The 22,238-nt window shown below is 47.5% G+C and overlaps 2 protein-coding genes across 7 annotated transcripts in view; both read left to right on the forward strand.

Moving 5' to 3' along the window:
- The window catches only part of RALGAPB (Ral GTPase activating protein non-catalytic subunit beta), a 93,287-nt gene extending 87,799 nt beyond the window's left edge, over window positions 1-5,488 (forward strand). For all 4 annotated transcript variants that reach the window (XM_061437565.1, XM_061437566.1, XM_061437567.1 and 1 more), the window contains 2 exons: window positions 754-902; window positions 1,405-5,488. In XM_061437565.1, coding sequence (XP_061293549.1) covers window positions 754-902; window positions 1,405-1,598 — 343 coding nt within the window. In that variant the 3' untranslated portion in view covers window positions 1,599-5,488. The remainder of the gene's footprint in view (window positions 1-753; window positions 903-1,404) is intronic.
- A 3,169-nt stretch (window positions 5,489-8,657) lies between these two features.
- Window positions 8,658-18,350, forward strand: ADIG (adipogenin). 3 transcript variants are annotated; one of them, XM_061437582.1, is made up of 3 exons: window positions 8,670-8,864; window positions 15,311-15,443; window positions 17,006-17,945. In XM_061437582.1, the coding sequence occupies exons 1-2, from the start codon at window positions 8,738-8,740 to the stop codon at window positions 15,427-15,429; spliced, it is 246 nt and encodes an 81-aa protein (XP_061293566.1). In that variant the 5' UTR covers window positions 8,670-8,737; the 3' UTR covers window positions 15,430-15,443; window positions 17,006-17,945. The 3 variants fall into 3 exon arrangements, with proteins under 3 accessions (XP_061293564.1, XP_061293566.1, XP_061293565.1); XM_061437581.1 differs by lacking the exon at window positions 17,006-17,945 and adding an exon at window positions 17,965-18,350 and having other exon boundaries at window positions 8,676-8,864; XM_061437580.1 differs by lacking the exons at window positions 15,311-15,443; window positions 17,006-17,945 and adding an exon at window positions 17,965-18,350 and having other exon boundaries at window positions 8,658-8,864.
- The last annotated feature ends 3,888 nt before the right edge of the window (window positions 18,351-22,238 follow it).

A 22,238-nucleotide genomic window follows, 5' to 3' on the forward strand; every position in this document is an offset into this window, starting at 1 on the left:
GCTCATTGTGTTGCAAAACAAAAACAAACCAAAACCCTGACAAATAGCATCAAAGAGTTACATGGGTATGTCCAGATGCATTGGCATATCCCCAACACATGTGTCATTCAGTCTCCTATGGGTGTGGTTGCTTGCCTTGGCACCTGTTGCCTGTTCAGGGGCTTTGAGGGCTTGGGCTGTGTCAAGATTCAGCCGTTTTTCACCTCTGCTGAGGAGGACACCTGCAACTGCCGCAGACTAAGGTGCTCCCAACCTCCTTCCCCAGCCCCTAAAAAAGTTACATCAGGGATTCCCTTAGTGGGCCTATACTACATTCTCACTTGCTCTGAGTGCTAGTCTTGAACATGGTAGAATTCCCTGCCCTCTGGCCAGCTCTATTTTTGTTCCCTGCAAGGAGGAGGAACTAAGTGAAAGTCCCGCAGCTGGCTGCTAGATTGGTTATTCCCCACGATGTATTTTTCTGGCCTTTCCTTCCACCCTGTGTCCCCAGTGGTTTTCTAAGCACAATTTTAGGCCCTTTTTTTGGTCAGCTTCAAAAATCTAACCCGAGTGATGGACATGTAGGGCCAGATGTTGGTGGGGGGGCTTCCACATGGCCTCCCAGGAAGAAGAGTTCTGAGCAGACTGATCACTTGGCTCATCTAAACACTGCCTGGCAGTATTTCCCTTGGTATTCTTGTATCACACATGAGGGACTAGGATTACAGCTCTTGAATATCTGGAGTAAAAGGAGTGTTCTTTTCTTTTCTTAAGATCTACTGCTCTTGAAAAAGAAGTTCCTGTCATCTTCATCCACCCTTTAAACACTGGATTATTCCGGATAAAAATTCAAGGAGCCACTGGAAAATTTAACATGGTCATCCCTCTCGTGGACGGGATGATTGTCAGTAGGCGAGCGCTCGGTAAGCCTCATATGTAGCTGAAGGATTGAAGTTTCTTTCTTTCTTTTCTTTTTATTTAACATTTTTATGAACCAGAAAGAAGTAGAAATAAGGAAATGTTAATATTACTTAATAGGTCCCACATGTAGAAAATCCTCTGGCTCTTATTTGTAAGAGGAAGCATGTTTTGTTCTGTTTTGAAGTTGTGCTTCAATCTAGTAAGTACGAGAAGAACTGTAATTCACAAACTTCCAATATTGGAAAATGAATATAGTTTGTTTGTAATCCAGGGCAGGAAATGGGTTGTCAGGCTAGAGTTTGATTCTGTTTTTCTTCCTCATTGTGTTTCTTTTGACAGTTTTATCTTACTTTCTTCTGACAGTTTTTATCTGTCTCTGTGAGGAGTTTTGTAAATGGAATAAGATAGTTTGAATTTGCCAAAAATAGTTCACTTGAATACTTATAGTTCACCTAGCTACCTGTTTATTCACATTGATTTGAATGAAAACCTTCTGTCTTCAAGGTTTTCTGGTGAGGCAGACTGTAATTAATATTTGTAGAAGAAAGAGACTGGAGAGTGACTCCTACAGCCCACCACACGTCCGCCGGAAACAGAAGATCACTGACATTGTCAACAAGTACCGGAACAAACAGTTGGAGCCAGAGTTTTACACTTCACTTTTTCAGGAGGTTGGACTCAAAAACTGCAGTTCTTAGACCACTGTCTGTCTAGGACTATTGAACTCTAGTTTGGGGCTATAATATCAAAGCAAAGCAATTTGATAGGCGATCACTGTAAAAATAAATCACTCCCCAAGAGCTTACTGTTTAATCACCAGAATAGAAGAGACACATTATAAACCCATTTGAGAGAAGACTTTTTGGCTTTCTAGTGAAATGGGCTCCCAGACACAATCATATTCCTGCTGGTAATGATGATACACATTTTAGCCATAAACTTTTCTTTCAGAAGTGACAATTTTACTTACAAGCCTTTTGAGGAGAAAGGCTTTTATGCATCACAGTTAAACATGTGCATTGGTAGTTTCAAATTTGCAAATTAGAAGTTGAAGATAGTTTTATACCTCACTTTTTAGGAGGTTGTGTTCAAAATTAAAATCTGTCTCAGAATCATCCAGGACATTTAAAGACTCATGTTGCTAGCATGGAGAAGGAAGGAAATCTCAACTTTCTGCTCACTCGTAGGTCCATTTGTCATCCATCTGTCATCCAACAATCGTACTGACAGAAAGGAACAGAAGTGTTTTTGCTCAGTCTGATATTAAAATATTTCATAGTTTCTCTCCAGATTTCAAAAAGTTATTCTCATCACTGCAAAGGTCTGTCTGAAGGCCTCAGTTTCTGGGCAGCCCAGGAACAGATCTGAAATGGAGGCATGGCCTGGTCCTTTAACGGGGATACAGATGGAGTTTGTGGAGTTAAAAGTCAGAAGTGACACCTCCCCCCTCTTCATTATTGTCTAGCTCAGAGACAAAATGACAGGTTAACCGTTTGTAATTCCTTGGTAATTTCTTGGTTAAATATTAAGAAATATAAATTCATAGCACAGGTTTAAACATTGTTTGGTTTCATCCCTTGTCTCTTATTTCAGGACCAAGCAGGAAACTGCAGTAGTTTATGAAGGATTCTAATTTGGGGTTCAGGAAATAGCCTCTCAACGCTCCTAATTCAGATCTCTCTCAGAGAGCTACTGGATTTCATCATAATTGACAAACATTAGTGACCACCCCCTGGGGTGGCTGCTTTTAGAAACAGCTGTTGTCATATTTTCTGGACTTTGCCAGCTGAAGGCATGACAAATCCCTGCCCAGGTTTTTTAAATACTTCTGTTACCTCGCTGCTACTTTTCTGCCAGGGATAAATGTTTTGAGGTGGCCAGACCCAGAACATCCTTACAAGGATTCCTGTTACAGTGCTAGAGTGTACACTGCTCATTTCTCCTATTCTTATGTTTATTAAGAATAACATAAGAATATTTATGTTATTTTCTTTTTTATTAAGGTTATTTTGTGCTAAGAAGATAAGTGACATTTAAAAGTCCAAAGAGGAATGATCACAATTGTGTAAGGGGTGATTTCCTACTTGAACTCTGATGTCAGTAGATTCTGTAGGTCAGGACTATAGTGGGCTGTTTGGTTCAATGTTTTGGTAGTTTACTTAGAGGACAGGGGATAGTATAGGACCTAACTCCCAGTGCAGATATTTCTATTCCAGAAGTATATATTGATATCTAGGAGCAAGAAATGTGGGCATAGCAGCTCTCCAAGTTTGCCTCACCTTTTTTCTTCATGTTTGTTTTAAGCTCAGGTAAAGGTAACCTCCTCCTTCTATGACTCCAGTTTCCATTCAGGGTATAACATTTGATTTTCTTTTTAATCTGGGCAATAAATTGATGTTCCCAGATGGTAGCAATGGGGGAGGGGGATGTATGATTAGTAAGTTCTACTCTTAAATTAGTAGCCCAGCTACTAAGCTATAGAGTGAGATTTAACAACTTTGATGGAAATTCCAGATTGACATTTCTTGGGGAAAAAATGGGCCCTTCTTTCTAATAGGTGTGGGCAAAGAAGGCTATAAATTAATGTGCAACTTGTAACATTCCAGAAGCTAAAAATAGCTGATGTAGGTATGCATCCACAGTGTGACCCTTGAGATGACACTTTGACCTTTGGCATAGTGCTCCTGTCAGGAAAACGTACTGTGGTTGTTCGTGTTAGTGGCGGGCTTCATGATGCTTCAGTTTGCTCTAATTTCTCACAGCTCTTTGTAATTCTAATGGCTTTGATAAGTCAGTGAACAACTGTGTTGAGTACAGTTATGATCTGCAAGACTCTGTGGTCTTCCAGGGAAGACAGGATGGATTCAGGGCTGTGCTGCTCCCAGAGGCATGAAACCCCAGTATATACAGCACAGAATGCAGGGTATGCACACCTCGTCAGGTGCTGGCTCCTTCTGCTCAAAATCACATCTACCTAAAAAGGGAGTGTGGTGAGGACCCTTAGACCTTTCACTAGTGTGGGTGTGAGTTTCATGGTCACTGAGATCTCTCAACTGCCTTTGTAAAAATCACTTTGAGTAGAATAATGCCAGAGGGGCATATTTAGTCCCAAGAATAACCTTTAATAGTCCACTTGATGTTTGCTAACAGAGGTTCAGAACCTTTGGGGGGTCTTTGGCTTGAACAGTTCGGTTGCTGCTGTAACAGGTGAATGAGGGCATGGATGAATGTTGCATTTGGTGACAGGGAATGTATTACCCAAGGGACAGAGGCAGGTAGCCCCTCGTAGTCCCTTCTCACATTTGAGGGGAACGGGCTTTCTCCCCGTCTGCCTGAGAGCACCAAGGACAGTGAGGAGTGCTTTTGCGTTTTCCTGTTCAGCCAGCTCTCTTTTTGTCCAGTGCTTCCTCCTAAGACCCCCTCCTATCCATTGGCCCTTTGACTGGAATCGTTACCTGGTGGGTTGACCCCCACTCCCTTCCTGACAATATATACACAACACGCATGCACGCTATCCTCCATTTCCAAGTCCTCAGCTCCCCTGAGGCAGCCCTTTGGACTCATTTATAAAACAAAATAGGTCTTTGGGCCAGTTACGTCAGTTCCCTACAGTTGCACATGTGAGGCCTTCATGAGTGGTTACTTCCTGTATACACTGAGGAAACATTTGTCGAGTTCTGCAGAGTGATTTTTAGAGAAGCAGAGTCTTCAAGAGTACTTAACTTGCATTGGAAGGTAGAACTTTACCCAAAGAAAGTGGAAGCCAGCCTTGCTCAAAGACATGTTTCGCACTGGACAGTAAAAAAAGTGTATCAGAGGTAATTTGACACTCCTGCTGGTTGTTCTTCATTCAGCATTTTAAAACCTGTTCTGGTTATATTTTTCCAAAAAAGAATTGGTTTATATGTTTACATAAAGCGGTAAGTTGTGTTAGATGGTCTGTTTTAGGGATTTCCATGACAACCTCTTGTCCCGAGATGGAGAGATTGGAGGTAATTCACCCATTTAACGTGGAATCAAACCGTGGGTTCTCAGCAGCAAAAGAAGCCATGTACTGTATAGTGTTTTTCTCAGAATATCAACTCATGTTTTTTCAGATGCTTTTCTTTTTTTAACGGTGAGGGAAAGGTATAATTTGGGATTCCACAGTGCCTTGCATACAGTAGGCGCCCAATAAATATTTGTTGAAGCAAACCAAGTTCCCCAAGTCCTTGTCTCTTGCAGTGACCAAGAACATCTTTCTCCTCTGAAGGGCTTGGCAGTTGTGGCTAAAAAAATAAACAGTATCATTATTTGCTTGAAATCATATACACAATTTGTATGAATTTTGGTATGTTGCCAAGACATGATCTTTTTCTTATTGTATTTTCTGTAAATATTTCTGGCACTGAACTGTAAAGTAAAGGCAAAATGTAAATACGAAGGTGTCCCGTGTACCCTCGCCTCCTGTGTTTCCTCTTCGTCGGTTAGGGAAGAAGGCCCAGAGGCTTGTTTGTATTTATGCAGACCCTTTGTCCAGAAGAAACAATGGAATATTGAATGTAATACATTTAGTCAATTAAATTTTAAGGAGATTCTTATCTAACAATGTCACGTGTGCTTTTGGTTTGACTCTTGCATAGATGTTCTTCAGAATTTACATCAGGCTTTTACCCTGGTTTTGTAGATTATCATGAAATTCTCAAAATCTGAAAATTTTTATTTACTTTCGTTTTTTTAATTGGAGGATAATTGCTTTACAGGGTTGTGTTTCTGCTGTACAACCATGCGAATCAGCTGTATATATACATATATATCCCCTCCCACTTAAGCCTCCCTCCCTACCTCCCCCCAGCGCACCCTCTAGGTCATCGCAAAGCACCGAGCTGAGCTCCCTGTGCTGTACAGCGGCTTCCACTCACCATTTATTCAACACATGGTGGTGTATACAAAGTCAATGCTACTCTCTCAGTTCACTCCCCTCTTCTCCTTCCCCTGCTGAATCCACAAGTCTGTTCTTCACATCTGCGTCTCTGTTCTTACCCTGCAAATAGGTTCATCCATACCATTTTTCTAGACTTCATAAAATTTTTTAAAATTAAAAGTACTTGTCCTTTTATGCTGAAAGGATGTCATGTAACTAAAGCACTGCTGTCAAAAGGCCCACCTGACAGAGGCTAGCAGTTGCCGAGGGGCTAGCTCTCTCTCTGTGTCTTGAGAACCAGAAATGCCAGCTGTGCTCCCTGCCTGCAGAAGATCAGATCTCCATCAGGACTGGCCAGTCAGGAAAGCAGAGACGCAGCAGAGACTGGCCAGTCAGAAAGCAGTCAGGAGCGCCTCCTCTGCCCACTGGCCCTTTGAGCAAAGGTGGCTGCAGCACGTTCCATGGGGCCCATTAGCACCTAATGCCTAGGTCACAGGTGGTGGCACAGCTGTGTACCACTTGAGCACACAGCTATAGTGCGGGCCTCTGCCCAGAGCCGCTGCTCCAGCCTGCTGCTGACCACGTGACACTAATGTGTGACTCCTCACAAAGTACGCCTGGACGCCAGGGCTGGGAGCCACCTCCCCTGTAGCCGTGTGTCCATGCCTGCTCCCCCCAGGACCTGCCACTGTGTCCTGGTGGCCAGGGAAGCTTAGCCCTGGGCTGACTACCCAGAGGTCCTGTTTCGGGGTCTGGAAAAGAAATGGGTGCTCAAGTCTGTCTCAGCTACATTGCTCAGTTCTTTCTGACCTCAGCCCCTTCAGGACCCAGGGCCGAGAAATCACCCCAACCCAAACTACCCATTTCCTCTACTCTTGGCCCCAGGGTCCTCAATGGCACAGCTCACCAGGGGACCATGCTTTGAAGGTACACATTCTAATACTATCTGCCCTGACTTCTGCTGGGGATTCTGGTCATTCCACAACTGGACTAAGACTCCCTCTAAACACACTGGCTCTCTGAGCCCCAGCTGTTACCCACTGTTTTGCTGAAAGTTTTCAGTTATCTGTTTGGCTGTGCTGGCTTAGTTGTGACACGGGGGATCTCTACTTGAGTCATGTGGGATCTAGTTCCCTGACCAGAGATGGAATCCAAGCACCCTGCATTAGGAGCACAAAGTCTTATTCACTGGACCACCAGGGAAGTCCCTGTTTTGCTGAAATTTTTACTTTTGTTTTAGATTTGTTAAACCACTCATTACACACAAACAATTTTAATTTTTTATAGCTTATTAGACAATTTCAATATATAGTCATTAAAAGAAACAATAGAAAATAACAGCGTATATATCACCAAATTGGGCCGACCCACATCCAGACTTGAACAGCGCTGAAAAGTCCCTCGTTAACAGCAATCTGGAGTACCAGCTGGGAAAGGGTCCCTGGTGGTGGTGTGTCCACCCCATGGGAGAGACTTCAAATTGCAGTTTCGGGGGTCCCACTTATAAACCCAGGCTGCAAACTGATATCACCATCAGTTTACAGGCAAAAATGCAGCTCTGGTTTTACAATGCTTTTCATTTCACTGTGTGAGTCATAGGATTTCGTTAGACCCTGGGGATTGGCCAGACCTCCAGGGGCTCAAGAATTCCAAGGCCCATTCCCTTTCTTATCTAACGTGCTGCCTGACTTGCTGTGCTTGAAAGCAGGCGTGGAATCCAGGCAGTGTCCAGGTAAGTCAGAGGCCTGCTCTCCTGCTTCTGAAGCCTGAGTAAGACTTTCTCCATTTTAATCTCCCTAACACCTGCCCCATTTTTACAGTGGTGTCCCCCTTTGCCCTTCTCCTTTGGCCAGTGTCTTCTAAGGAGGTCCGTCCACTCCATGTCTCTCCTAAGTCTACCACCCGCTTCCTGCAGCTGCTTCCCCAGCCTGGAACTGGGTCTGCCTGACTTTCCAGCCTGTGCTTCTCTTGATGCCATGGTCTCAAAATCAAGTCGGCATCAGACTGGTTGCCCATTGATGTGTGGAGTCCAAGCATCACCCCCAGAGGTTCTGACTCTGCCGAGCAGGGTGAACCGTGCCAGTCGGCCTGTTTCCTAGGTCCCCTCTCCCCACCCCCATCTGCTGGCAGTGGTTGAGGCAGGTGGGCTAAGCACCCTCTTGGAGGATACCACGCTTCTCCCTTCCTCCCCTCCACGAGCAGCAGCCACTCTGACAGGACTTCCCGCACCCATCAGGCTCCGAACCTGGCCAGAGCCGCCTTCCAACTTAGGTGCTCTCCTGCACTGGGAAGCCTGGGGCCTCCTTCCTGTGGAGGGGCCTGACTCTTGGAGCTTTCCTGACTACTTTACAAATGAAAGAATGAGAGATAAAAGAACAAGGTTAAAGTCTTAGAAGCTCTTCACCAAAAACCCTAATAAGGAGAGATACAGAAGTTTCCAGATTAAATAATAGTCATTTACTGAGGGACTGGCTGGCTCCAGGAGGAGTCTGTGACCTCAGGTAAGTGAACACCCACCTGGGAACAATTTGTATCCATTTTTTCTAACTTAGCAGCTTGGCGTGCTAAGGATTTCCATCCTGCAAGAGGATTGGGGAGTAAGGAAATACCAAGTGCAGGAATGTACTTGGAATTGGTTGTCGTATATATAAAATTCATGATTTCTGAGCAAGCAAGAGGATTGTGATCCCACAGCATCTTAAAGGGATTTAAGCCCAGGCTGGCCTGCTTGGGAGCCTGGGCTTTTGTTCTCAAACTGTCCCACTACCCACTTCTGCCCACTCGTCCAGAACAGCTTTCTCTTGGCCTGAAGGACACTGTGGCTTCCTTGTTACGTCACTGGCTCAGTCACAATTGGGCTGAGAGCAGAGCGTGGCCCGGCCCGCCAGGTCCCCAGGGCAGCCCCGGCCGGCCCGGCCTAGCCACACACGCACCATGAAGTACCCTCTGGTGCCACTGGTGAACGAGCTGACATTTTCTTTCCTGGTGTTCTGGCTCTGTCTGCCCGTGGCCTTGCTGTTGTTCTTGCTGATCATCTGGCTACGCTTCTTACTCAGCCAAGGTGAGCTGCCCAGGCCGGGCCCTAATCCTGGAGCTGGGCAGGGCATGGAACAGGGTGGGGTTCCTGAAACAACTGTCAAGAAAAGGGTTTCCTTCAGGTGTTTTAGGGATTTCCCTGGTGGTTCAGACGGTAAAGCGTCTGTCTACAATGCGGGAGACCCGGGTTTGCTCCCTGGGTTTGGAAGATCCCCTGGAGAAGGAAATGGCAATCCACTCCAAGACTATTGCCTGGAAAATCCCATGGACAGAGAAGCCTGGTAGGCTACAGTCCATGGGGTCGCAAAGAGTCAGACACGACTGAGTGACTTCACTTCACTTCTTCAGGTGTTTTAACTGCTGGCTCTGTGTTAACAGACGGTCGTCCGCAAGAGAAAGGACTGACTTGCTAGTTTAGAGTTTCTGAACCTGGAGTCCCAGAGTGAATCTTGAGTTTGGGAAACAACACGTATGTGTGCATGTCCGTCCCTTCAGGGCCACCACTAGCACAGGTCTTTGGTCTGTATGAAATTATTGTGAGTGCGATTGCAAATTTGATTAAGGTATTCTAGATAGAAGATTGGAGAAGGAAATGGCAACCCACTCCAGTGTTCTTGCCTGGAGAGTCCCAGGGACGGTGGAGCCTGGTGGGCTGCCGTCTATGGGGTCGCACAGAGTCGGACACGACTGAAGCGACTTAGCAGCAGCAGCAGCAGATAGAAGATAAAGCAATTTGCTTTTGCACTACAATATAAATATTTATGGTAAAATAAACCTGGAACAGAAATGGACTTGGTTGTTGTGTATACAAAATTCATGATTTCTGAGCAAGCACTAGTTATGTGCCACTGGTAATAAGAGCTATTAATATCAAAATGTATATGTAAAGTATATTTTATTTTTATATTTATAAACATATAAACAGAATAACAGAACTATACTTTTTGTATGAAATATGGTATCAAATGTAAAATGTATGTGTCAGCATGATAGTGAACGCTTTTTGTTTTTGCAACCAATCAGTAATTTAGGAGGAATTGAATCTTTATAATACATAAGCAAGTACAAAAAGAAAACAAGGTGTCCCTTCAGGGCCACCACTAGCACATAAGTCTTTGGTTACAAACTGGCAAGAGGTGGCCCCCTCTGGGCTGATGAAGTAGTAAGTGCTGTCCCTGCTGTGGGTGCAACCAGGGCACAAGGCTCCAGGAGTAGAGAGCCTGGGCTGGCTTTCAGCCCTTCTCAGCCCTCAGCCTGGTGCTTTTTCAATCAACAACCAGCTGGATGGGCACAGCGGTTGTTGCGCCCATCAAGCACAACAATGCCTAAGCGGGCACCTTAGGCATTTAGCAGGTACTCGGAGACCACTCACTGGAGTAGGAAATGGCACCCCACTCCAGTATTCTTGCTTGGAAAGTCCCATGCACAGAAGAGCCTGGAGGGCTACATACAGTCCACGGGGTCGCAGAGTTGGACTTGACGGCACGCGCATGTGCACATAGAGACCACTCACACGGTTTCCAGCTCACATCGCGCCGCAGGGAGGAGGTGGGTTTCTGTGGGACCCAGAAGCCGGCTGACATGTGTCCTGAACTCAGCTAACCACCCAGAGGAGCAGGAGACAGGGCGAAGCTGGCCTGAGGGAGGCTGGGGGCGGTGGGCCAGCGGGCAGGAACGTCAGGAATGACACTCTGCACCCGGAGGGTCCCGCCCGCCCCCCGCAGCCACTCCCCTCACCCAGGGACCGCTTGACCCCCCCACCTCCTGCTCCGCTGCCCCATCACCTTTGACCAGCTGGGCAGGGAGGGCGCTGGGTGTGCTGCCAGCTCTGCTCAGATGGCGTTCAGACCGGCCGAGCAGCTCACCGCCAACTTGTCCCATGATCTCCAATGTGGGGGCGGGGAATTGTGCAGTTGGGAGTTCCTGGCGAGGGCTTCCAGAAAATGTCTTAAGTGTGTTCTCTTTCGATTCCCAGGCTGGACCGCAGGCTGAGGGCTGGTGTCATGGTGTCAGGTAGAAGGCGGAGCCCTTGTCTGGGTAGTGGCTATAGAAGCACATCTCTCTCGAGCCTAAGGGAGGTGGGCCCAGGTTTCAGCCTCTCCCCTCCCCCTCCCCTCCCCCTCCCCCTCCCCTCCCCCTCCCCCTCCCCTCCCCCTCCCCTCCCCCAACCACCCGCTTTTTTTTTTGGCCATGCCACACAGCATGTAGGATCTTAGTTCACCGACTAGGGATCGAACCTGCACCGCCTGCGCTGGAAGTGCAGAGTGTTAACCAGTGGACCACCAGGGAAGTCCTCTCCCTTGCCCTTAATTATAACAATAGCTTTTATGAAAACTGTACTGGGGCCTGATGCTCAACACTCGATGTGTGTTATTTCATTTAATCCCCAGGATAACCCTGTGAAATAATCCTTACCGTACAATTGAGGAAAGTAAAGTTGGGAGAGAAGTAACCTTCCCAAGGCTACACACCTGTGAAACCCTTGAGAGTGCCCTCTGGTTCCCATGTGGGCTCTGCCGCCTACCAGCTGTGTGACTTGGGACAAGTCCTTTCTGAGCCTTAGTTTTCTCCCCTACAAAATGGAGATGATAATGATCCCTTCCCTTTGTGTGTGTGTGTTAGTTGCTCAGTCGTGTCCAACTCTTTGCAACCCCATGGACTGTAGCCTGTCAGGCTTCTCCATCCATAGGATTTTCCAGGCAAGATACTGGAGTGGGTCACCATTTCCTGCTCCAGGGGATCTTCCCAACCCAGGGATTGAACCCGGGTCTCCCACATTGCAGGCAGACTCTTTACCATCTGAGCCACCCCCATCTCCCTTACCTTTAGGCCTGTGGAAAGATGCATGTCAAGGGGAGGGTACACGGATACACAGGGCACCTAGCAGGTGCTCGAGGGCTGAGAAGTAATCCAGGCAGTGTCAAGGTTAGAGGACAAGCAGGCATGGCTTTGGGTGACTCTTCTGGAAGGTGGGACACCGTCCCTGAGGTCCAAGGCAATAACCTCCTCAGCAATTCATTCTCCCCGGAGGCTCAGCTCTAAGCCATCCACAACCTGCCCCGTTTGACCCCTTCTCTGACGGGCATTCACCCACCGACATCTCACGTGGCAGTTTGAAAGACATCCTTTTGTTAATTTTGCCATGAAGAGAAACTGTCTTTAAAGCGAGGCAAGCAGCCCTCCTGAGGGCCCCTGTCTTCTTGGAATTCTCAGTATTACTGGGTCTGTTCTGTCCTTGTGCTGAGAATTGGCTCAAACCCAGGGTCTGGGTCTGCCAGGGTTTGCTGGGCTGGGACTCCAGGCACCCTGTCCAGGGGTTTCTAGTCTGCCCTGGATTTCTTTGTTGGAATCAGTCTGGTCTGGAATCCAGTATAAACAGCAGGCAAGAGGAGTTCTGATTCCCCTCTCCCCGCCCCTGCTTGGCCCCGCTTAGCGGGGCAGTTTCAGAGCCCAGAAGGCAGAGGGCTCAGCACCCATGCATCCCATGAGGGTGGAGGCGCTTTTCCAAGTGCAGTTGGGAGCAAGTGGATAGGAGGAGGGAGCTGCCTGGTGAGAGGAGAGCAGAGGCAAGAAAAAGAAAAGGTCATGGCAGCTGAGCCCTGAAGAGGAGGGAAGGGGAGTGATGCCAGTCCCTAGCCTGACATGGGGAAGCAGGATGTAGCCTCTGAACTCTGCCTTCGAACAAGGGCCCCGGATGGAACTGCACCAGACTGTGGAACCTGCCTTTGAGTCCCAAGCTACCACCACCTGGTGGGAGCCTGGTTTCACCTTTCCAAGCTTCCTTCCTTGCAAAAGATGAATAACACTGATAATTGCCTTCATGAAGTTGTTAAGAGGATCAAATGAGAAAGTGATGTAAAACACAGCACAAAGGAAAAAGGAACACGGAAACTTACATTACCATGTGTAGAAGAGATAGCCAATGGGAATTTGCCGTATGGCTCAGGAAACTCAAACAGGGGCTCTGTATCAACCTAGAGGGGTGGGGTGGGGAGGGAGATGGGAGGGAGGTTCAAAAGGGAGGGGATATATGTGTGCTGCTGCTGCTAAGTCGCTTCAGTCGTGTCCGACTCTGTGCGACCCCATAGACGGCAGCCCACCAGGCTCCCCCGTCCCTGGGATTCTCCAGGCAAGAACATTGGCTTGGGTTGCCATTTCCTTCTCCAATGCATGAAAGTGAAAATGAAAGTGAAGTCGCTCAGTCGTGTCCGACTCCTAGCAACCCCATGGACTGCAGCACACCATACTCCTCTGTCCATGGGATTTTCCAGGCAAGAGTACTATCTATGGCTGATTCATGTTGCGCTTTGACAGAAAGCAACAAAATTCTGTAAAGCAATTATCTTTCAAAAAAAAAAAAAAGCACAGAGGATGTGTTCAAAAAACAGTCACTGTCTCTTGGGAGGAAAAGTCACTTCATCACACTGATTTTTTTTTTTTTTTTAATGATCTCAGTTCTTTTTAAAAAAGATTTATTTATTTATTTTTGGCTGTACGAGGTCTTTGTTGCTGTATGCGGGCTTTCTCTAGCTGCAGGGAGCGGGGGTTACTCTCTAGCTGCGGTGAGCAGGCTTCTCATTGCGGTGGGTTCTCTTGTGGTGCACAGGCTCAGTTGTCATGTGGCATGTGGGGTCTTCCCAAAGCAGAGGTTGAACCCGTGTCCCCTGCATTGGCAGGCAGACTCTCAACCACTAGGCCACCAGGGAAGTCCATCGCACTGATTTTAAATCACAGGAACTGCACTGAAAGCCTGTTTAACATGTCTTACTTCTCAGTGAACCCTCACCATACCAGGAGTTATTATGATGCCCATTTTACAAAGGAGGAGATCAAGGCTTGGCCTTTTCTTGATATGCATTTGAGGGGCTGTTTTCAGCCTCCTTTACTTCTCTGCAACCGGTGAATCACCTTGAGTATACCAAGAAAAATAATAATCTCTCCCATTTGCCTTCTTTTCTCAACTTGCTTTTCTGAGATAAGCCATGTTGGCAAGCTCATGTGCCCATTTAATAATACGTAATTATCCAAATAATACAAAACATAATAATACAAAATAATCCCATTTTTTAAAAAATGGGAGGTGTGTTCTTTGGATTTTTTTTAAAAAGGGATTCTTTTTTTTCTTAATATATATATTTTATTGAAGTATAATTGACTTACAATGTTTCAGGTACACAGCAAGGTGATTCAATTATACATATACACAAATAATATATATGAGTATATGTATAACTTGAATATGTATATGTATATTATTTTTCAGATTATTTTCTATTATAGGTTGTTACAAGATACCAACTGTAGCTCCCTGTGCTATACAGTAAACCTTTTTACCTGTTGCATATCTATTTCTTAAATTAGAAATCTAGCATTCTATTCATACTAAATCAAACAAGTGGAATCAAAATGTCATAATTTTTTTAGTTAGGCAAAAATTCATAAGTTTTCTAAAATTAAAGGGATTCTATCATATACTTCTCTGCAATGCCATTGATTGGGTTGGCCGAAAAGTTCACTTGGGGAAAGATGTTGGCCGACCCAATAATATACCACGGACATCCTTCAGGCAGAAAGATACAGATCTGACATGTAACAGCCTCATGACATGCCACAGGATGGAGGGGTTCTGTGGTGTGAGTGTGCCACACTTCATCACCCAGACCTCTCATCATGGACACACACGTGGTGTCCAGGGTATTTTAGTGTGTGTGTGCTTCACCAAAGAACAGTGCTGTGAGAAAAACCACTGGACACATATACTCAGATTTTTGTTAATGAATGAACCGGTGGACCAATGGATGAGCAGGTGGGTGGGCGGGCTTATGTCTCTTCAGTGTCCCCTCCTGGACCATGCTCAATGCAGGTAGGTCATTTCTTCACCTCTAGGGTCCTTCCTCCACTTAAAAAAAATATATTTATGTATATATGTATGGCTGCACTGGGTCTTCGTTGCTGCTCAGGCGCTCTCTGGTTGAGGCAAGTGGGGGCTACACTTCATTGCAGTGCATGGGCTTCTCATCACAGTCCTCTAGGACTTGCAGGCTTTGGTAGGTACAGCATGCTGGTTCAGTAGTTGCAGCTCCGAGGCTCTAGAACTCAGGCCCAAGAGTGATGGCACATGGGCTTAGTTGCCCCATGGCATGCAGGATCTTCCCAGATCATGGATCAAACCTGTGTCTGCTGCACTAGAAGGCAGGTTCTTATCCACTATCCCACCAGGGATGTCCTAGGGTCCTCCCTCTTCTAGAAGGTTGGTATTTCGCGGACCAGCCTTCTTTCTTGGTCTCTGGCCACCATTCAAGGCCTTGAAGTCTTCCTGGGAGGGCTGTCTCACGTGTCATGATTCTGCCTTGGCCCCCTGGCCTCAGATAAGGCTGCAAGGATGCCGGTATCCGGCAGGGGGCTCCTTCAGCATCAGGAATAGGAGGTAAGAAGTGACCACCCAAGTGGCCTTGTCTTGTCCTTCCACAGATTCAGAGGAAAATGACTCAGATGTATGCCTCGATTGGGAGCCCTGGAGCAAAAACCCTGACGAGTTTTGCCAGGAGGAGATGCTCCACAGCCAAGAGGAGGAGAGGCCCTGCTGCTGAGCCTATTCTGCCTGGTGAGGCCCCTCTGAGGGTTGGAGAGCTGGAACCAGAAGCCTCAGCGCTTCTGAAGCCTCAGCCAAAGCCTAGGGCGGCTGCCATCCTAGAAGTCTGCACCCTCCACTGTGCTGGAAAGCTTGAGGTCTCTGCCATCAGAGAACCTTCTGCCTTGTTGTGTGGGAGACCTGGTTTTGCAGGTCGAAGAACCAGTCACCCCTCCCATAAGGGTTTCTTTACAAAGGTCCCCCTGCCTTTTATCTCTGTGACCTCACCTGCCACCACTCTCCTTAGAGTCTTTGCACTGGCTCTTCCCTCTGCCTGGAACCTTCTCCTCCAGACATCCCTCACCTCGGAGATCCTGCTCAAATGTCACTTTTTCAGTAGGGCCCCCCAGCCAACCTCCTTAATATTATTATCTGTCCCCCTCACTTACTTTGCTATAAAATTTCTTTTGCCATGGCACTTAACATCCCTGACATTCTCGATAACTGACATCTCTCTTCCTAAGCACCCACAGCAATGCCTGACACAATGGGGGCTCCGTAGATATTTGTAAAAGGAAGGCGAATGACATCATAACAGTAGTAATAGTAATAACGGGACTTCCCTGGTGGTCCAGTGGTTAAGACTTTGCTTTCCAGTGCAGCGGGTTTGGGTTCAATCCCTAGTCAGGGAACTAAGATCCCAGATGCCTCTGTGTCCAAAAATCCAAAACATTAAACAGAAGCAACATTGTAACAAATTTTAAAATGGTCCACATTAAAAAAAAAAACAACTTTAAAAAATATAGTAATAGTAATAATAATGGCTGATAGTCACTGGGTTTTTAAGAAGTGCTAAGACCTTTGCTACGGAGAAGGCAATGGCACCCCACTCCAGTACTCTTGCCTGGGAAATCCCGTGGACGGAGGAGCCTGGTAGGCTGCAGTCCATGGGGTCGCTAAGAGTCGGACACGACTGAGCGACTTCCCTTTCACTTTCATGCATTGGAGAAGGAAATGGCAACCCACTCCAGTGTTCTTGCCTGGAGAATCCCAGGGACAGAGGAGCCTGGTGGGCTGCCGTCTATGGGGTCGCACAGAGTCGGACATGACTGAAGCGACTTCGCAGCAGGACGCTTGCTAAGCACTCGCAAGCTCATTTACAGAGTCCTAAATGAGGGAATGCAGAGTGGCAGTGCAGTTAACTAATCTGCCCGAGGATCAGAGTTCTACCCTCGCTGAGCAGGGGACACCTAGGACATCCCAATGGGATTAAATGCCACTTCTGTGCCAGTGACTCCAAATCTCTCTCGCTCTAATCTCCCTCTGAGCTCTGTTATCTGTCCACTCGAAGCCTTCTCATGGCTAAAATGAGATTCTTCCCTCCCTTTGCTATCCCACGAAGCAAAGCACAGCATCCAGTCTTTTCCCTGCTGGTCCCCATACCCACAAAGAGCACTGCCATTGGTTGGTCTAGCTGCCTGAGCTGCAAGCCCAAGAGTCAGGCTTCATGCCTTTCTTTTCCTCCTACCCACGTCCAGTCCATCAGCAACATCCTAAACGCCATCTCTTACACGTCCTCTCCTCTCTGTCCCCAGGGCCACCCCCAGGTCAGCCCGTGTATCTCACATGGAGAAAAGAGGCGGTGGCAAGAAGCAGGGACCTTCACTCAACCTCAGAGACACTGATTCTTAACCTTGTCAGGTCATGACCTTGACAGTTGAGGGCCCTTTTCCCAGAAAACCACACACCTGGATGTGCACTCAAAGTTTTGTGTCCAGGGCCAGCTTCACAGTGGTCACCTGTGTAGTCCCACAAGGGTGCCTGTTCAGGAGAGCCTCGTGCTTTGTTTAACCTTCTGCTGTTCTCATCTTGAAATTCTCAATTTATTTTGGCCACGCCATGTGGCTTGTGGGATCTTAGTTCCCCAACCGGGGATTCAACCCAAGTCCTAGGCAGTGCAATCATGAAATCCTAACCACTGGACCACCAGGGAAGTCCTTTGAAATTCTTAATTTTTGAACAAGGGGCCCCGCATGTTCATTTTTTTAATGGGTGCCACAAATCACGTAGCCTGACCTGTTTGTGTACAATTATTGTTGGAGTATAGTTGCTTTACACTGTTGTGTTAGTTTCAGCTGTACACCAAGTGCATCAGCTCTGTGTGTACACATATCCCCTCCCTCTTGAGGCTTCGCATCCCATCCCACCCCCCGGGTCATCACAGAACACCAAGCTGAGCTCCCTCTGTTAGACAGCAGCTTCCCACTAGCTAACCTATCTCACACATGGTAGTGTATGTTGTTGTACTATTAATGGGGGGAGAGAAGGAGATTTTTGGTCTCTACCCTAGAATCCTGTCCCATTCTTTTTTTTTTTCTTTTAATGTTTAATTGGAGGATAATTGTTTTATAATGCGGTGTTGGTTTCTGCCGTACAACAATGTGAATCAACCCTAAGTATACGTATGTCCCCTCCCTCTTGAACCTCCTGCCCACCCACATCCCATTCTCCCTTCCCACCCCTCACTTACTCTTTCATCTCCCTGTCACCCTAGATTCAGCGTTTCACTACTTCCCAGCCTGGTTTTCCTGGCGTCAGTGGGGCTGTGGCCATGGCCAACGGCGATGGGAGACTCTCCAGGGAGGGGAGAGGACTTTGGCGAGTGAGGTGTTCCCCTGTGAGCCCAGTTTGGCTCCTCCACTGATGGACACACGAATGCCTCCAGAGACCCGGCTCTTCTCTGTTACAGATGACCTCCCCAGCCCCCCAGGGAGGAGCCGGAGCTCCTCTTACACTGTGAAGACAGCATAAGCGGGCCCCCGGGGAGAAGCTGGCCAGCTGAGCTCAGAGGTCTGCGAGGGCAGGGCTGGGCCGGAGGGCGTGGATCCGTATTAAAGAAACAAAGAGGGTTCCTGTGCTCAGGAGACCCTGACAAACCTGCTGGGCTTGATCAAGTCCACTCATTTGACAAGCTGTGGGGCCGGGGGCAGCCCTGGCACCGGGGGTCGTCCTGGCACCGACTCATGCCATCCTGACCTTTGGGGATCTGTTCCCATCTGTCCAAAGGGCTGGCAGATCATGCTCTGAACTTCTGTTCTCTCATTTCAAGCACAAATTCACTCATCTTTTTTTTTTTTTTTTGGCCATGCCACCCACATGACCTGTGATCTTAGTCCTCCAACCAGGAATTGAATCTGGGCCCTTGGCAGTGAAAGCATTGAGTCCCAGCCACTGGACCACCCAGGAATTCCCTCAGTCTCACTCCTTGATTAGTCTTCAGGTTGATTTTAATAACAAATATTCATTTAATAACTATCACAAAAAGAAGAGCTCCCGGTTAGTGAATGCTTACTGCGTACCCGGTGCTTTCCCAGGCGTTGTTTTTATACACACGATGGTTTTTAACCCTCAGAAGCACGCAGTGAGGTAGGGTCTCTGGTTATCCCTGGTTGACAGATGGGGAAACCGAGGCATGGAGTTGTCAATCACCTTGCTCAGAGTCACACCAGTGGGGCTGGAAGGGAACCTCAGCCCTGACTCTAGTGCCAGCCCTGCTCCGCGGTGCCAGTTCTCCAGGATGGGGTGTTGGAAGAGAACATGGAGGAGACACAGAGCTCTGACCTTTCCAGAACCCCCCTGTCTCTGCACCCCCGCTGGCTACACGGAGGCAGCAGGGTTGATGGGCTGGAGATTAGGACAGACCCATGGGATCACCTGGGTGGTCATCTTTGTCCCCTTTTTCTCTCTCAACCCATATCCCACCAATCCCCACAAGGCTTCTAAACAAAGGAGAGAGAATAAGTCTGAGTTATTAGAGACGGAATTACTTTTTTTGGTTCATTAAATGGGCAACTTGATTTTTTGTTACCTTTTTATTTTATATTGGAGAACGTGCTTCTGCAGGCAGGCTTGACCGTGTTCCAAGGAAGGATCAGAGCAAGGCTCCAACCCCCTGGGGAACTCCCAGAACCTCTCTGGAAAGCCCTGCAGAGAAGCCTGTCAAAGGAGCAGCCACCGTCAGCTGTGGCAAGTTGTTGTCCCTCAGGGGCAGGACCCCAGGATAATCCTCTCTTAGTTTTTTTTAGAAAGGAATTAGAGCTAGAGGATTTTAAAATGTGAGACCGCCCCATGTTCAAATAATGGCAAGCTACACTGAACGTGCTAACATTCCCGGGTTCAAATGATGGCAAATAGTAAATGTGCTCTAACATCCGCTAGGGGGAGCCACTCTGTTACTTCAAATGGAGCTTGGAGGATCCTGATCTGGTTGGGAGCATTTGTCTTCTCTGGGGTCAACCGGCAGCACTGAAATTTCCCCTAGTCACCTGAAAAATGCAGCCAGCCGCTCCCTCCCAGAAGTGCTATGTGAGAATTTCGATGCAGCCCATCTGTTCCCTCCCGACTCTTGAAAGCTTCTGTACAGTTCTCTGAGCCTTCGTGGCATAATGATGCCTCCAGCAGAGTGCCCCAGCCCTGGCTGCACAGGGGAATCAAGTGGGCAGCTCCCAATTATGCGGATGCCCACGTCCCATCTCCATTGGTTTTGGTGCCGTCGGTCTAGAGTTTTGCCCCGGCGTCAGGACTTTGAAGGATTTCCTGTGTGATTCCAGTGCACAGTCAGGGTTTAGAACCACTGGTCTTTGGGTCTGGTCTCCACACCTAGAATGCAGTTCCTTGGCCCAGCAGGTCTCCTATTTCTCTGGCTCTCACTCACCTTGCCCAGGTGAAGGGATTGCCCACAGCTGTGCTTTTCTCTATCTCCTGGCCCAGCCTCAGCTCGGATTCAGGAAACCTATATTAATTCTATTTCAAGATGTTTTCATCTGTGTTGTCTATACTTGAAAAATTCACAACCCAGAGATCAACTCTACCAGACTTACTATGTGGAAGAAAGTTGGTGAACATCACTGGACAATTCAAAGAATGAGCACCCTGCATGAAATGAACCCATCTGGTCTTAAGGGTACCTTGAAGCCATGTAGGAAGACTGTGATGAGGCTGTGGTCCAGGGCAGAGAGTAGGGGTTCTTGGACCAGGATGGTGGGAACTGGGGGGATGCAAGAGATGTATGAAGGTTTGAATTATCTAGAGGTTTAGGGAGCTCAGCCTGGCACTCTGTGATGACCTAGAGGGGTAGGATAAGAGGTGGGTGGGAGGCTCAAGAAGGAGGGGATATATATATATATATATATATATATATATATATATATATATATAGTTATGACTGATTCATATTATTGTACGGCAGAAACCAGCACAGCATTTTAAACCAAATATCTTCCAATTAAAAAAAAAATTTTTTTAATGAAACAAAATTGTCTAGTGGCTAGTCGGATGTGAGGGCTTCCCTGGTGGCTCAGTAGTAAAGAACCCACCTGCCAAATGCAGGAGATGCAGATTCGATCTCTAGGTTGGGAAGATCCCCTGGAGAAGGAAATGGCAACCCACACCAGTATTCTTGCCTGGGAAATCCCATGGAAAGAGGAGCCTAGTGGGCTCCTGTCCATGGGGTGGCAAAGGGTCAGACACGATTTAGCAACTAAGCAACAACAACGAACTGGATGTGAGGAGTAACAAGAAATCATTTCAGGCCCTCAGTGCACTTGAAGCGACCATCTGGTGAGACCAGGAATTCAGAAAGGAGAGCAGGGTTTATGGAGGGGAAAGAATGGGCTCAGATCACTTCCTTCACTGTGGCGTCCACAAACCATAGCGCACAGCAGTTGAGAGCACTGTGTCTGGGGCTTGCAACCTGGATTTGAACCCTGGGTCTGCAGCTTGCCAGCTGGATGTGTGTAGGTGGGCCATCTACTCCTGGGTCTGTCTGCCCATCTGTAAACTGGGGACAGTAGCACTCACCCTTGACTATTTAAATGATGCCTGCACGTGTCTGGTGCTGGGCATGTAGTAGTAACAATTCGATAAACGTTGGAAACAAAATGACAACTGGAGATTGTTATTCATACTGTCCACTGAGGATCTGTGCACTTTTCTGCATATACTGCACATCAATAAAACACTGAAAACAAACACAAAATCACCTGTTGGTGATGCTCGGAACAAATTCTATGGATGTGCTGAGCACTCTTGTTTTCTGGTGGAATGAGGGATTTGTTGCTGCACTGCCTCACATGACTTTAGGACAGTGATGCCATTGGAACTGTTAGGGTTTTATTTGACTTCTTTTCTGCACCCTTGTCTGACCTCCTCAGAAAGTACACCCAAAGAAACGACTGCTCTTCCCTCATTGCTTAGCTGTCAAAACGGGGTCACAGTCCTGAGTATTCATTGGAAGGACTGATGCTGAAGCTGAAACTCCAATACTTTGGCCACCTGATGCGAAGAGCTGACTCATTGGAAAAGACCCTGATGCTGGGAAAGATTGACGGCAGAAGGAGAAGGGGACGACAGAGGATGAGATGGTTGGATGGCATCATCAACTCAATGGGCATGAGTTTGAGTAAACTCTGGGAGTTGGTGATGGACAGGGAGGCCTGGCGAGCTGCAGTCCATTGGGTCGCAAAGAGTCGGGCACGATTGAGCGACCGAACTGAACTGAACTGAAATGAACACGGGTGTGACTTGGTTCTGGGGCTCCACCTAAGTGGCCTTCCTTCTCCAGGGCCCTGGGAATCCTCCAGTCTTCACTAAGGGGCTGTTCTGTGAAGTGAGAGAACCCGCACACCTTTAAGCATTTCCATCCATTTGCCTTTCTGGCCTGAGGACAGTAGGAAGGGACCCTGAGGCGAAAACTTGGGCCCTAGGGTGGACTTCTGCTTCAGCCTGGAAAAATCACTTGCTGGGGCAATGAGCCTTAGCTAGGAAATA

Source organism: Bos javanicus, chromosome 13, assembly GCF_032452875.1.
Source record: "Bos javanicus breed banteng chromosome 13, ARS-OSU_banteng_1.0, whole genome shotgun sequence".
In the NCBI taxonomy this organism is placed as follows: Eukaryota; Metazoa; Chordata; class Mammalia; order Artiodactyla; family Bovidae; genus Bos; species Bos javanicus.

Coding starts and splice junctions, on each gene's coding strand:
- ADIG (XM_061437580.1), top strand. CDS start 8,738: ATGAAGTACCCTCTGGTGCCACTGGTGAACGAGCTGACATTTTCTTTC. Junction 8,865..17,964: donor ACGCTTCTTACTCAGCCAAG/GTGAGCTGCCCA, acceptor CTGTCACCCTAG/ATTCAGCGTTTCACTACTTC.